Source organism: Suricata suricatta, chromosome 2 (assembly GCF_006229205.1).
Source record: "Suricata suricatta isolate VVHF042 chromosome 2, meerkat_22Aug2017_6uvM2_HiC, whole genome shotgun sequence".
Classification (NCBI taxonomy): domain Eukaryota; kingdom Metazoa; phylum Chordata; class Mammalia; order Carnivora; family Herpestidae; genus Suricata; species Suricata suricatta.
This window is the reverse complement of record NC_043701.1, coordinates 158,079,854-158,095,011: the sequence shown is the minus strand read 5'-3', so window position 1 is coordinate 158,095,011 and position 15,158 is coordinate 158,079,854. Positions and strand designations below refer to the sequence as shown.

The following is a 15,158-nucleotide window of genomic DNA, read 5'->3' as shown; positions in this document are numbered from 1 at the left end:
TCACTGACTGCATCTCTAATGCTCTGCTTTTGATTCCTGTGACTTAACTCATTCCAATTGGAAATTTTTTGTTAAGAATAAAAAAGAATTGGAAATTTTTGAAAAAAAAGTAAAATAAAAAAAAAGAGGGATACCAGTTTTCACCCTTCCACCTTGTCACCACACTTGTGATACTGATTGAAGTCTTAATGTTTTCAGGGCCTGTTTCCTTACCTATTGTTTTCCAACAGTAATTCCTTCCCATCTCCTAAGGTGGCTGTGGGGATCAAATAAAGTAATAGGCTTCTTTTTAAACATAAAGGCCCTATTAATTCCCAGGATTTCTCTTTTCCTCTGTGTAAGATGGGGATAAGCCATAATATATGTAAATAACTGTATCTGGATCAAGTATGGGGCCAGGCAAAATGGCGACTGGCTGAAAGGAGGCGGGGGAGGAAAGAATCAGAGGAGAAGCGGGGCACCCACGACTTTTCTCTCCTCTTGCTGCACTGTCATTGCTCTACTCTGCAGAGGTGAACCGAAGGTGGGGAGAAGCTGGCCTTGCTTCGTGGCTCACTTGTTTCCTTTGGGTTGAACATCCAGTCATGGAAAATACGGGGAGGGTTAAAAGAGCTCTCAGGAGCAGATGGCACCGACCAGGGTTGGATCAGAAGTCGCAACAGCTCCTGAGCGGGGGTGTGTCATGCAGCAGGAAGGAGTCACCTTCATCTTGGCCTGACAACTGGGTCACCATCAAGTTTTTCCTAATAAATATTGATGAACTAGAATGAACCTTCTTTTAACTGGAAAGTTACAATGAACTGGCTTGTCTGGTTAACTGAGGGTTAATTTATAAGAAAACTACTCTCCTATTTGGTTGAAAAATGTGCATCTTCCCTTTTGGCTGAAACTACATAGCACATTCTTCATTTGCCAGGACTCCCTGTGTGTAAAGGATCTCGAAGGTCCATGATGTGGTCATTTCTAATTGTGCTGGCAGGCGGCAGTGGACCAGTTAGCTGGTGATGGCACCAGCTTGGCATCCCACATCGACTGTGCTGCCTATGGTCATTATGAAGGCACGGGCTCTCACAAAGTGAGAAAATTTTATTTCTTGGTGGAAAATCATCATTAAGTGAGAGAGAAAACCTTGGTGAAATCTGAGAAGGTGGCTGACTTGTCTTGTACAGATAAACATGGGAACCAGATGATTTTTGATGGGAAAAATGTGATTTGGGAAAAAGCAGGAGTCAAAATGAATATTTCTGAAGTTGCAAACTTGGGGGCTCGGGGTCTCGGGGCATAGCCTTTTTGAAAGTGGAGGGTCTACTGTACAGATAGCAAAACATAACTGGATTCTTGATGACTCAGGTTATGGTAAGAATCATACTGTAGCATTGGGATAAGGGAGACAGACATGGAGGATACAGGGAATTGGACTGTGTTTTCACATTCTAACTTCAGGGCATTATAACAAATAAATTCTTGGTTTGGTCATTACTTATTCCATGAGCCTAAGAGAGCAACCTCTAGAGATGAAAACAATACAAACACTTAATTGCTTATTTAGATGTATTACATTCTACTCAATCCTTGAGTTACTTTGTAATTCTATGTGGAGCTGCTTGACCCAGTTAAAAAGAAACCCAGCATCTTTTATTTAATTAACAATGGAGGTTCAACCTAATGAAAAGTTGTTTTGGAAGTTTTACATATATTCTTTGTACGAGTAAAGCCAGACAGAATGTAACATTATGAGGAGGACGAGGAGGGGTTAGCCAAAGGCAGAGACCACATAGAACGAAAGGTAGAGGAACAACAGTTAGCAATAAAGAACAATATTCCATTGTCTCTTTCTAGTTCTCTCCTGCTGCATTGCTCACCCTCCATTCTGCAGTCAGACAGATGATGAGGAAGAGCTCACACCATCCCTCAGCCTATCAGTTCTCCCTGTACCCATAACAAAGATATCCCGGGGAGCTAAACCCAAGTGCCACCTTTGAACCAGCAATGCCTGGGCTGTAGGTGCAAATGAGTGTTATCTGTGTGACGTGCTATACCTTAGTCATGGCAGTACCTGCTGGGAGAGACTAGTTCTCTTGCAGGAGAGTGACAGAGACCAAAGGCCTCTTGCGAACCCCACAGGATCTGTGGACACCCGAGACACCCATGCATGTTTACCTGGGGAGCCTGCCAGAGAGTCCCCTCTGCTGAAGGCGAAGGTACGAGACACAGAGACAGGCACTAAAGAGTCAAGGGCCAAGGATTTGTGAGATGCGAAAGGGAAGATAAACATAAAAGGAGAAAGACAAAGAGCAAAGAGTGTGAATCATGCTGTTCTTGAATCTTCACAACATTACATTTCTCCGCTTCTGAAAACAGGGAAATTGCATCCTCTCACAAAGTCACTCTCCAGAAAGAGGAACATAAAATAGATGTTGCTGAAAGTCTGTGAAAAGATGTGTAGTAATCTTAGAGGGGATGAGACCTGCCAGTGGCAAGAACAGGCAGGGTCCCTGCAGGGACCGAGTGTATGCAGCATTCTCTTTGAGCCAGCAAATGCGCTGGGAGTCCAGCACTGCGTCAGCACCAGGCTCTCCCAACTGCCAGAGCTGCGGGCAGACTAAAAGCCAAGTACGCACTCCTGCAAGGGGCGGCCTTAAGGAAGCTGTATCCTCCTGCCTCAGGTCCTAGGAGCTCCTCAGTGGTCACAGTGCTGGGGAAGAACAGTGCATTGCGAGATGGAGGGGTGTTTCTGTCTGGGAATCTTGTCTTCCTTGCTTTTAGACAATTATTCTGAGAGCCCCCTTCCTTGGGGACTAAATGAAATCAGTCTGTGGGTAACAGCACACCGAAACAGGCGACTTCTATACTCTTATCTGCTGCACCAGATGATTTTACTGAAATTACCCATACATGCAGGGGAGTTGGGGGAGCTTCATACCTATCTGATAATCATTTACTCTAACACCAGATATCAAAGAATAGTGGAAGGGGCTCCTAATATTGTGAGACATATTGGACTAAGAAACCCATAGTCTGAAGAAGCCTCCTAGAGCTTCCTGGGCTGCAAATTAAATGTGTACTCCACCAAACAGGTGGGAGACAGTCTATTTCCTCCTGCATCACCCTGTGGGCAGCCATTCCCTCTACCCTGAGCTCAAGCCTGGTTCCTTTGGAGTGCCAGGCTCACCATGGTTCTCCTGGATTCTTGGCAATCAGATCCAAGATAGAGGAGACAGTGCTGGTGTGTTCCCTTTGCCCTGTAAAGGAAAACCAGGGGAACTAACTCGTAACCTCAGTTTCAACTCTGAAGCACAGGTCCCAGGACCAGTGCTCTGGCAAATGTCATCCCATTTATCTCCCTCAAAGGCTAATAATGCCGGCTTTCAGGACAGGGGTAGTTTGTTAGACCAAGACCCTACAAGAATTTACTGCCTTAAGCTCTCCTTTGTTTTCAGGTTGAGGTTCCTGGCCAGTGAAAGATGCTGGGTGGCTGGACCCCTGGGCTGAGGGTGCATCTGGGAGGTGTGGTGGCCTTGGCAGATATTTCACACTGGGGAGGGTTGCGGGGGTAGACAATGGAAAATATTCCCATACCCCTATTGCTAATTCAATTTCTCTTTCCTTCTGAAGATTTATAAAGATGCTTAGAAGTGAGAGGAGGGAAGAGTTTAATGCTTTTTAGTTAACCAGTTTTGAAGGAGAGGGGAGTGTTGCAAGTTTACTCCTGTCTTACTCACAAAATGGAAGGATTTTGATATAAAGAACTAGAGACAGGAAGGAAGGAAGGGAGGAAACCAGATAACATCTTCCTACTACTTCTTAAAAAATATATATATATATACATGTAGAAAAAAAATATATATATATTAAGAAAAAAGGCCATGCAAATTAGGTGGGCTAGGGAGTCTCCTGTAGCTCTTTGTTTTCACCTCCTTTGGTCTTTTGAAAGAGCCAGTACAAGGCCAACGTAGCTAGCTAGGTAACATTTAGAGTCCTAGGAATAACTCCACCTTGAGCAATCCCTAATATGATGTATGGAAATCTTTAGAGAACCAAGATTTGCCTGGTCCTGTAGGCCATCCCTCTCCCATCCAAAGTTCCTGTTCTAAGATGATGAGCTTCCTACATCAAACTTGAGATTTGTTGGCTTATATAAGTATATAATCTTACATTTTACAGATCTTCAGTTCATCTTGGGCCATGCCTTGGGTATGGGCAGGTACTTCAACCTCATTTCAGCCTTCTGCTGGGCCAGGTTGTGAATTACACTGTAAAGTATTCCAATATTTCCACACAGAAATTGCATTGTAGTACATGATGGGTCTCAAATCTGTACTTCATTGTGCTGTGTGAACTAGCCTGGACACTGGAAATGTATCTGAGTATCATCAACTTGCTGGGTAATGTGGAACAATTCTTTAGTATCTCTGTGTTAAAATAGTATCTACCTTTCATGTCCCAGGGATTGTGATATCAAACTTTGGAACCCTGTGATAAATCCTGATATAATGCACTATGTAAAGTATCTTTTATAATAAGAGAAAACACCTCATTTGGCATTAAAATAGCCACCTTTGTAAACACCAATAGCTGAAAGCAATGCAAAGTTCAGTCCAGTGAATTCATAGGAAACCTAGAGAAATAATTCTTTCTGGATCACACTTATATTCCAATAAATGCCATGCTTTCTAAATGCTAGGGCAATAATTCCACACAGGAAACAGCGGGAAGGAAGAGCACAGAAGGGGCAGAACAGGCCAGCCATCAGCCCAGGGCCAGCCCCCACCATTCACATGCACAGCCAGCTGGCAGCCAGCTCTCCACCAGCTAAGATGCGGTGACGAGGAAAGAGATGTAGATAAGCAGCATATTGCTTATGTACCAGCCTGGGACTTACATCCTAAGATCTTGCAGTCACTTCCTACTGACCCCACAGACATAGCAATGACCTACTAGGGTTTTTAGGTAAAGGCCAGTGGGTGAATTATATCACAGCAGAGAAGGAAAGGCTGAACCTCCACCAGAGCACACCAAACATCTGCCTTCATTCCCCAGCAGGTGACAACACATGGTGTCCCCCTACCCCTGCCCCATACTTTGCTCCCTGTCACTCATCACTTGCATATGAGCAGAGAAGCAGCAGAAAACATTCCAAACGCAGAAACTAAGCACCTGTAGTGTGTGGGTACCTGGCAGGAGGCAGTGTTCCTGGCAGAGCATTACAAAGAGGCTGCCAACATTTGTGTTAGCCCCAGCCCAGGCTCAAAGTGCTTGGTCCAGGTCCCCAGAGTTGGCTGAGGCAGGACTACGATGGGGGCAGATGAGGGAGGGGTTTGAGAGATACATACGAAAGACGGAGGATCCGGCCAGACTTCCGACCTTCCGCACATCGTTATCTAAGGACAGAAGGATGCAGTGTGTTTCAGAGGCAGTTAAGAAAACACACCCTCTTATGGGAATACCCCCTTTTCCACCCCACCTCCAGCACCAATTAAACCTGCAAAAACCAGGCAATCAGAGGGAAGTATAAAAAGCAAAACAAACTTGTCTTTTTGTACAGAAAAATATCCACTCTCCACTCCTAACACTTGAATATGTCACAGTCTACCATGTATTTTCACAAACTCTCTGAATAAAAAATGACTCATACCCATTTTACAGAGGGGGCAACTAAAGCCTAGGAAGTTCAATGGCTTCTTCAGGGTCCCTCCTCTTAGAGGAGTCAAGATTTGAACCCAGATGTTCTTTCCTACAATATCCCATCGCTTCCCCCAATAAGCTATGGCTTAGGAACAGAAATACCTGAGCAAGCAGTGGTCATGATGGCAGGGACGCCATAGTAGGTGAAGGCTCCATTCTCGAAGCGAAGGCCTTCCTTACCAACCTCCACTTCCACTTTACCCTGGAGAAAGAAGGAAGTGTGCTAAGGGTGTGTATGGGCACCTCTACTCCTATTACTGTCTATGATCCTTAGCACTTTTGTCTGGGTAACAGTGGACTTAAATTCTTATCACAGGGAGACGTGAAGTCTGTCCAGACTCATTTCAAAAATAGTGCCTGCAACTTCAGTAGCCCTTTGCAGTAAATTAACTGTTTAGTTCATAAAGGAACATCCGGTCTTGAATAACGAAGCTTTCTGTGCATACTATGATGGCCCTTCCATGATGAATGGCCAGGCACCAGCTAGCCCTGGGCCCTGTAAACTGCCCCACTGGTTTAGTCTGAGAGGAGACGGTCTATAAGTCTGGCTGAGACAAAATCTGACTCTGTGTGGAGCTTGTTTAATTTGCTACCAGTGATAATGATAGCTCATTGGAAGCATGTAGCGGGTGTCTATGGGCCCAGTACTGTGTTATGCACGCCACGTAGATTCTTGTTTACTTGGTCTCACAACCCTACAAGGCCCATACTTCTTTTATCCCCAGTTTATAGAAGAATCAATTTGAGTCTCAGAGAGGTTAAATAACTTGGTCAAGGTTAGTTAGGAAGTGGCAATATTGGAATCTTAAAACCAATTTCTGAAGCAATACTCTTGCCACTACATTTTAGTCCCTCCAACTTTTATTTGAAAATGGTTAAGTTTACATTAAGCATAAGCTGTCAGGTTATATGAGTTCATTATGTTATGTAAACCGGACGCTCCTTGACTCCCAGCAGTTTTGGAAAAGGGAGGTCATATTATTGAGGCTATTTGGATGGATGCATGTAAGGCCCATCACAGGGTCAGAGCAGACAGGCCGTAAGGTGGACTGTAACAGAGAGGCCACGTCTAAGTTGATTGAGCTTAATTAAGATTTTAAGGCAATCACTGTATTTAGGGTTCCTAAGATTCTGTTGAGAAGAGACGGGGAAATAGTGACAGCACCAAGGGTGGAGCAGGCCAGGAAGCCAGCAACATTAGAGGCTGGAACCACACATGATGTGTATCTTCGCCAGGCCTATCCAGGCACTCAGGGCAGAGGGCGAGAGTACCTATGTGAGCACCAGGAAGATGCCACATCTGTCTTTCATCCTGTCTTTAGTTCCCTTCCTGGTCCTATTAAGGAGGAGAAGATCTGAAAGAGCGCAAAAGTTGACATGTGGCAGAGAGAATGGATGTGGTCCATGGCGCCTCCAGGAAGTGGAGCAAGGAGTGGGTGGGAGTCCAAAATGGGGAGATTTCAGCATGACAGAGGGAAGGGCTTTAAACAAGAATCATCTACGGTTTGGAAAGCAATGGACAGCTCCATTTATGGGATATCTAGGCAGACAAGGAGGTGTCTGGGATTCTGTAGGACAACAGTTTCTGAAGTTCAGCCACAGACCCCCTCCTGGAAAACTACTCACCCCACCCCACCATCGACACTGCTGACTGGTCAGACTAAATGCCATCAAGATCCCACCACTCCCAGGACACCAGCCAGTCACATCTGGCCCCTTCTGTGGGCCATGTACAAACACTCACCTCAACTGGTCTCACCCTGAGGCAGTAAGCTCAGTCTTTGATCCTGGCACTGGGGAGGCTCGGCCATTCCTCTCCAGCCTGGAGATGTCCTTGTCCTGCCCTGAGAGGGTCTCTAAATTTCCCACTCACCTGGAGAAGCAGCACGAAGTAGTCCACGGGGCGGTTGCGCTGGTAGAGGTAGTGTTCTGGGGCCTTCTTGTTCTTCTCGTCAAACTTTAGCTCTTGGATCACATTGGGATGTTTCAGGAGGCGGAGCAGAATCTTCTCCGAAAGGTACAGAGATTTAAAGGGTTCCACTTCTAGGGGAGATAGGGTGGCAGGAAGAATCAGCAGCTGGAGGAATCAGGATGGGCAAAACCAGGGCAAATGTCCAAGGCCAGCCCCAAGCTGGCAGGGCTCTTGTGATTCTCTCAGGTAGAAGGGAGGCTGGTTTCTTAAACCTGAGTCTGTGCCTTAGGTTTTCCCCATGCCCTCCGGGCATGCGTGTCCCTGTGCTGGCACACTGGAGAACCAGGTCACCATTTTGGAAACGTCAGTTTTGCTACGTATTTTTTTCTTGGTTTTATTTAGAATTGTATGTGGATTTAAAAAAGAAGGCAATTTCGCCATTTGTAAGAACATGGTTGAACCTGGACGGCATTATGCTAAATGAAATAAGCCAGACACATAAAGACAAATATGTATGATATCATTACGTAATGAATCTAAAATAATTGAACTCATAGAAGCAGAGAGTAACACCATGGTTGTCCAGGCCTATTGGGAGAGTAACTTGGGGGAAGTATTGGTCAAAGGGTAAACAGTTTTTTATGCAGGATGAAGAAGTCCTGGAGATCTCTTTCACTGCTTAGTGCCTATAACTAGCAATACTATATTGTATACGTAAAATTTGGCTAAAAGGATAGGATCTGATGCTAACATATAAAAAATAATAATAAATAAAGAGGGCAGGGGGAAACTTTTACAGGTGGCGGATATGTTTATGGCATAGACTGTGGTAATAGTTTCACAGGTATCTACTTCTCTCCAGACTTAAGTTGTTTGTGTTAAATATGTACTGTTTTTTGTATGTCAATCATACCTCAATAAAGTGGTTTAAGAAGAAAGAGTTATGATAAAAAGAGCACAGGTAAGTAAGCCGTGTGAACAACAAAGGCTTTAATGCTATGATCAAATGAAATACAGAAAATTCAATCTGACTTATTTGTAGGACATGTATTTGTTGAATGAAATGAAATTCTGGGGCGCTTGGTGGCTCAGTCAGTTAAGCATCCGACTTTGGCTTAGGTCATGATCTCACAGTTCCTGGGTCCAAGCCCTGAGGGGGCTCTGTGCTGACAGCTCAGAGCCTGGAGTCTGCTTTGGATTCTGTGTCTCCCTCTCTTTCTGCCTCTCCCCTGCTTGTGCTCTCTCTCTCTCAAAAATAAATAAACATTAAAAAATTTAAGAAAAAAGAAATGAAATTCCAAGTTAATAATACAGAGAGTTAATTATGGAATTAGTTCTCAAAAATGTGAAGCACTGTTGTACCACATTTACATATTAACAAATATTATTATATGTGATATGATGTGATGTGATGTATAGACACGGCTGTTTTGTTCTAGGAACACAGGCAGCCAGGAGTGAAAAGAAATCTGTATTCAGAACCAGAAAACATGTTGAAAACTACTTTAAAGAAGTTCCAATTTAAACTTTTCTACTTGTTGGCACCTGAAACAGTATTAGCACTCATTATATACTCAATAAATCTATGTTGGATTAACCCTAATTAGGCCTGGATCAGGGACACATTTTAGCTTCTTTATAAGAAGGTGAAGTTTGTATTTGAATCCTCTCACTTTTTTTTTTCTTTCTAGAGATTCCAAGATTCACTATAGACTTCTGTATTTTAAGAAGTTGGAGCTCATGAGCCTATCTGGTCCTAGGAGGTTATGGGACCCCAGCCTTGTGCCTGGGTGGGACAGGGCCTTTCCCTCCTCCGCAAGTCCTTGGGGGCACCCCAGCTTCAAAAAGGATGGAGCTCGGCTCCTGTCGGGAAGCAAGTGGAGGAAGGGAAAAGAGCAGTAGTGGTTCCTTTTGCTCTTCTCTAGAGTAGAGGAGAGAAAAGCAGAGTTGAGTTATACTCACTTCCACCCCTGAAGATCAGGTCTGGGGCTGAAACAGACAGTATGTGGCATCCAGTGGCCCTACCTAAGGCACCTTCCCCTCCACCCGCCCCGGAACAGCAGTTCTCAGTCTGTGCTGCACATGGAATTAGGTTGCAAGGTATTATGAATGATTGGTACATGGGTTTCGCCTTCCAGATTCTGCTTAACTTGCCTGGGGAGGAGACACGGGTGGGCAGAGTCGTACCTGTGGCCATGAAGCGGTGTGTGGCCAGCAGAAGCTGTGGGGAGATCTTCACCCTCATCTCTGAGTCGGAAAGCTTAAACAAGGAGAAGTCATGTCGCTTCCTCTCCCGGTGTGGGACCCTCTGCTTTTTCCGATTGTCAGCTGCAGGGTCACAGGGGACAGATGGCAACTATCTCAGAATTGCTGGCAGATTTTGGAAGTTTTCCCAGAGTCACATGGGACAGACTGATCCTTTGGGATCACATGAACTTCTGCAAAGTGTCAACTGTAGGTGACATCACAACTTCTTTTCCAGGAAGCAGAAAGATGTTGATAAGGGAGAGAAGGTGGGAGACAGACGTTGCCATGTCTCAGTGTTATTTACACTTAGGTGGTGTAGAGTGGTAAAGGGGACAAGCTGGCCTGGCAACCCCAAGGCTGGGGCTCTAGTGCCCATCTTACGAGCTGTGCAACCTCTCTAAGCATCAGTGTGTGTGTGTGTGTGTGTGTGTGTGTGTGTGTGTGTGTGTTAATCTATACAATGAAGTCCCATACAGTTACTATGAGACTCCAATGTGAACCTACCTGTGAAATGATTACAAAATGGTACTCATACATGAGGGACTAGCATTCTCGGCATGAAGGGGGCTGGCAGAGCCCAGGGGGTTTCTGCATCTGCCCTTCTCCTCTTCCCAGAGCTGGGCTCACCAGGTCTCTTCCTGCTGAGTTAAACCACACCCTGAGCAGGACCCAAGGCATGTCACCCAACGGACGTAGGGGGTCACCTCTTCCCACTGAAAGTTCTCTTGCTTCAACCCCAGCCTCTCCCCTCAGAGAGACTTGGGAAGAAATCAAGGGAAGAAGAGAGGGGAAGGAATGGGAAGAGCCCCATAACTTACAAAGATGGGTTCTCTAGGCGGGGCCCGCAGATGACCCAGAGGGACCTCAGACAGTCCGTGATATTGATTGAGAATATCTGCTTTTTCCAATTTAATTTTTTCTCCCTTATTAAGCTTGACTTAAAAAAATACTTTCTTAGGAGTAGGGGGAATGTTTTTATGGGCACGTGTCTTTTGCTTTCCCTTAGGTTTTGGGTAAAATTTTGAACCATCTCGGCTATATCACAGTGCTAAGCGGGGCAGGGAAAGGGATTTGGGCTTTTCTCCAAACTTGGCCTGGAGACAAACAGGGCTGCAGGTAACTTTCAGTTCAGGCTGAGTGGATGCAGTGGAAATTAAAGGGAATGAACCCCCGGGAAAGGAACCAGAGCCCCAGAATCTGGCTCCCTGGTATTGTCCTTCTCCTTTCGGAGTTCACTTCAGCCCCACTGTCTGGGTTTCCTTCCAGAGGAAAGGAAGTGCCTTCTGCCATGCTGCTATCTTGTGGGCCCATCTTGGACTCTGGGCTGCTGCTTTCACATTCCTTTTGCTTGGGTAGCAACAGTGGCAAGATGCAGCCCCGCTGTCCTGTGGGTCAGGGTCAAGTGAGTAGAAACACCGTATTCCTGGTTCCTTGGCCTTCTCATAGACTTAAGGAATCATGCCAGAAGCTTATGTATAAGGGCGGAAAAACCCTAGCCCTCTCCTTTAGAAAGAAGATTGCTTCTCAAGAGAACAGTAAATATATGTATCAGATCAATTCTTTTGTTCTTACTGGTGAGCAACCCTTGGATTTATGTGACCTGTTTGCCTAACTATCCCCTCTCCCTCCTCCATCAGAATGCAACTTAACATTTCATCATTGGAGAATCATTCCTCTGATCTTCCTCTTCCTTCCCATTATTTTAACAGCAAGTATTTGGAGCATTGAGGTTGTTAAATGTTGCAGGAGGAATGTACTTTTAGACTATTATCATTACTCTCAGTCACTAACAGTTTTAGTTTGAATGCCTTCCTCAATATATTTCCCGAGACACTTGGGAATTCGTAATCAAGAGTGGTGGACAGAGGCGAAGGGAGAAGGGAGTGGGGGAGGTCGAGGTTAATCCCCACTGGAAGAACTTGGTTCCAGCCGCAGTATCACAGCAATACCACATACTGTGACTCTCTTGCTATGCTTTGTGAAGGCCTGGTCCCCCTTTTAAGTTTGATCTCTTCTGAGTCTAAAGGGAAGGTAGTCTTTCTGCACTGCTCACTGCTTTACAGCATGAAAGCCTTTTCTACTGGGAGCTGGCTTCTGAATGGCTGCTTCTAGCAAATACGGGCAGGGGTCTGGATGGAATGGGTTGTCCGAGGTAGGGAAAAGGGACTGCTGTTCTATGAAGTGAAACTTGGAGGAGGAAATACTTCCTGGCCTCGGGATTGCCACAGATTTAGATAACACTCCCATCTCGGAGACACAGCAAGCCGTTGTAGTGTTTGCAACCAAAGCTTTGATAAGGCTCAGTAACCAAAAGCAGTATCACTGTCTACAGAGTCCATATTGTTCCTGAGGGCTCGGGGGTGGGAGGGTGAGGAGAAAGGAGATAGGGTGGGGGCCAGTTGTGGGGAGGGAGAACAAGAAACCAGGCTTTGGGCTGAAAAAGTGTGACAGAGAAGAGCAGTACTGAAGAAGGGGTATTTAAGGTTTTGACTTAGGTTGACGTAGGGCAATCTCATGGCGGTCTCCCCGCCACTGACGCTGCTGCGTGAGCTGACTGTGAGCGCGGTTCCAGGGAGTGCTGGGCACTGCGTCTAGGTGGATGAAGAGACAAAACAAAACAACACCAGGGACAGAAACAAGGGCAGAGTAGCCACTCAAGGCCACTTGGTTTCCTGTAGTTCCTTTTCCATCTAAAGGCTGGGAGATCCCCTTCTTAATGTTGGCTCAGTTCCTGAAGGTTCCCCCTGATAAACATTTAGCTAGCATGTTCTCAGCGACTCGGGATGATTCAAGCCAGGGTATCTTGCCATGCCAGCACCTGGCATTGGGGGATGACACACAGCAATGATAGGCTTGTCCTGACACCCTTTCACAGTGTATGTCAAATTAAGCTAGCTCTGAGAGTCTCGGAAGAAATAGGATGACCTTAGACAATAGCCAAGGCCACGCACTTACTGTAGAGGTCTGTTTCATCCAGGATCTCCGACTTAATGATCTCCTCTATGATGTCCTCCAGCGTGACAATGCCCATCACCTCGTAGAAGGGGTCCCCTTCTCCCTCATTATTCACCCGCTGGACAATGGCCAGGTGAGATTTTCCTAGAGAGCAAATGAAGTCCAGTTAAGCATCTGGAACATTTTTAGAAATGTTTCCTGATAAGAAATCATACAAAGTTGCTCTGTGACCGATTGAACTCATCTTAGGACTTCCTTAAAATATGAATTCTGTATACAAGCTCCTACAAATGCAAACTTTGTATTGTTATATCTGTCTCTTTTTTAGGAAAGTTACCTAATATACATAAAGGCAGTTAACTTTTTCCTTTGACCTTTCACGGATTAGCAAGTGTATCTAAGTTGAAGGAGGATGAATAATCTAATTGAAAGAATTAGAATTTGGAATCAAAAGAATTAGGCTAGAAGCCCTTTTCCTCTTCCAAACTTCCCTTCTCCTTTCTCCCTTACTATCCTAGTTACTATTATGTGCAACTGACCCTGGGCAAATCATCTAACCTTTGCTGAGTCTCAATTTTCTCATCTAGAATTAGGGAATAATACCAGTACAGTGATTTTTAAGAGAGCCTGAGCAGGGGAGGGACAAAGAGAGGGAGACAGAAGATCCAAAGCAGGCTCCATACAGTCAGTGCAGAACCCAAGGTGGGGATCGATCTCACAAACTATGAGATCATGACCTGAGCTGAAGTCCGACCCTTAACCAACTGAGCCACCCAGGTGCCCCACCAGTACACTGATTTTAAAACATGACTCCAGATTCTTTGACACACCCCTTATCAAAAGGTGTGGTCTTTGTCTCCTTCCCTTGAATCTGGGTGGGCCTGTGAGGAGTGTGACCTCTGAGGCTAGGTCATAAAAGGCACATGGCTTCTGTTGCAGAAATGCTCTAAGAAGGCTAAGGCCACCATGGCAGGGAAGGCACATGCGGGTGCTTAGGTGACTGTCTCAGCTGAGCCTGGCCTTTCAGCCATCCCACCAGAAGTGCCAGACAGGTGGGTGAAGCTGTGTCAACAGTGGATTTGCCATCCCTGCTGATTGGCCCCACATGCTGGAGTCCCCCCCAAACTCCTCTCCAGCCATTTCAAGAGTCTTCTCCAGCTGCAAGCACAGCTGTGAGCTTAATAAAATAGTAGTTGTTTGATGCTTCTGAGTTTCAGGGTGGTTTGTTAGCAGTAATGGCAGTTAGGATAACCAGTACCATAAGGCGGTCATGGAGCTTGGGTGACCTTGTGGGTGTGTGAAATGCTCTGTAGACTATAATGTGTCCCAGGCAGTTGATTTTTATTGCCCAACAACTGAATAATAAGAATTAACATGTATGGAGCTCTAAGTATGTGTCAGGCGCTATTTGGAGCACTTTGTGTGTACTGACTCATCTGATCCCCATTTTATAGATGAAAGAACTGAGGCACAGGGTTAAGTAACATGCCTAAAGTCACACAGCCTGTAAGTGGCAGAACTGGACTGCAAACCCAGGTAACTGGATTTACTCCTAACGTAAGGACAGAGTCTTACCTAATAATCCTGCAATACTGCTTCACCTCGATTTGTTTCTATCTGCTGATAAACACATTTCATGGTCCTGTTTTTAAAATGCAAATATGGGTGGTTCTTTTCCTTGGCTAAGAGACATTTAAGGAGAAAACGTAGAGTACTAAAAGCTATTCTTGCCAAAAAGAAAAAAACAAGGAAGTTCATGCTTTATCAGTGTTACCCTTTATAAGCTTGGCCAATGCTAGAAATATCAGATAAGAGGAATAGTCAGTTTGCTGGAAGCATAATTGATCATTAAAATCTAAACACATGAGCTTCTGTATCAGATACCTCAAATCACAAGATTGCTACCTATTGGGATTTTTAGTTATAAGATGGGATTTGTATCACTCAAGAATGGCCTCTAATTTCTCCTCCACCTTCAACTTATCCTTCAACTATCCCCAAACTGGTCTGATCATGCCACTACCTTGCTCAAAAACCTTCCAAATCTCCCTAATGTGCACAGAATCAAATCCAGACTCATTGGTTTGGTATTATCAAGACAGCAAAATGCCCTGCTACATTCCCTACTCATTCTATACCCCAGGCGCACCATGTTAATTTCACTCTCTCCACCCCATCTCTGTGTATTTTCAGTCTTCCTGCACATGGTCTCCTCCCATTCCGTCTCACTGGCCCTTCAAGTTCCAGCTCCTGGACCAGGTCCTCGAGAAAGTCCTACTGGATCTGCCCCATTCTGAATCTGAACCCATCTCTCCTGGCCTGTTTTTGAAGCCACCCATAACTCATTAGAGCATTTGTC

At 45.2% G+C, this 15,158-nt stretch overlaps 1 protein-coding gene across 2 annotated transcripts in view; it reads right to left on the bottom strand.

Moving 5' to 3' along the window:
* Positions 1 to 15,158, bottom strand: part of CNNM1 (cyclin and CBS domain divalent metal cation transport mediator 1) — a 59,173-nt gene that overhangs the window by 21,566 nt on the left and 22,449 nt on the right. The window contains exons 2-7 of one of the 2 annotated variants that reach the window (XM_029932352.1): positions 12,800 to 12,943; positions 9,785 to 9,925; positions 7,559 to 7,728; positions 5,788 to 5,887; positions 5,334 to 5,381; positions 2,161 to 2,223 (exon numbers count right to left, since the gene is read on the bottom strand). In XM_029932352.1, the coding sequence (XP_029788212.1) occupies positions 2,161 to 2,223; positions 5,334 to 5,381; positions 5,788 to 5,887; positions 7,559 to 7,728; positions 9,785 to 9,925; positions 12,800 to 12,943 (666 nt within the window). The remainder of the gene's footprint in view (positions 1 to 2,160; positions 2,224 to 5,333; positions 5,382 to 5,787; positions 5,888 to 7,558; positions 7,729 to 9,784; positions 9,926 to 12,799; positions 12,944 to 15,158) is intronic. The other variant, XM_029932353.1, reaches the window with a different exon arrangement.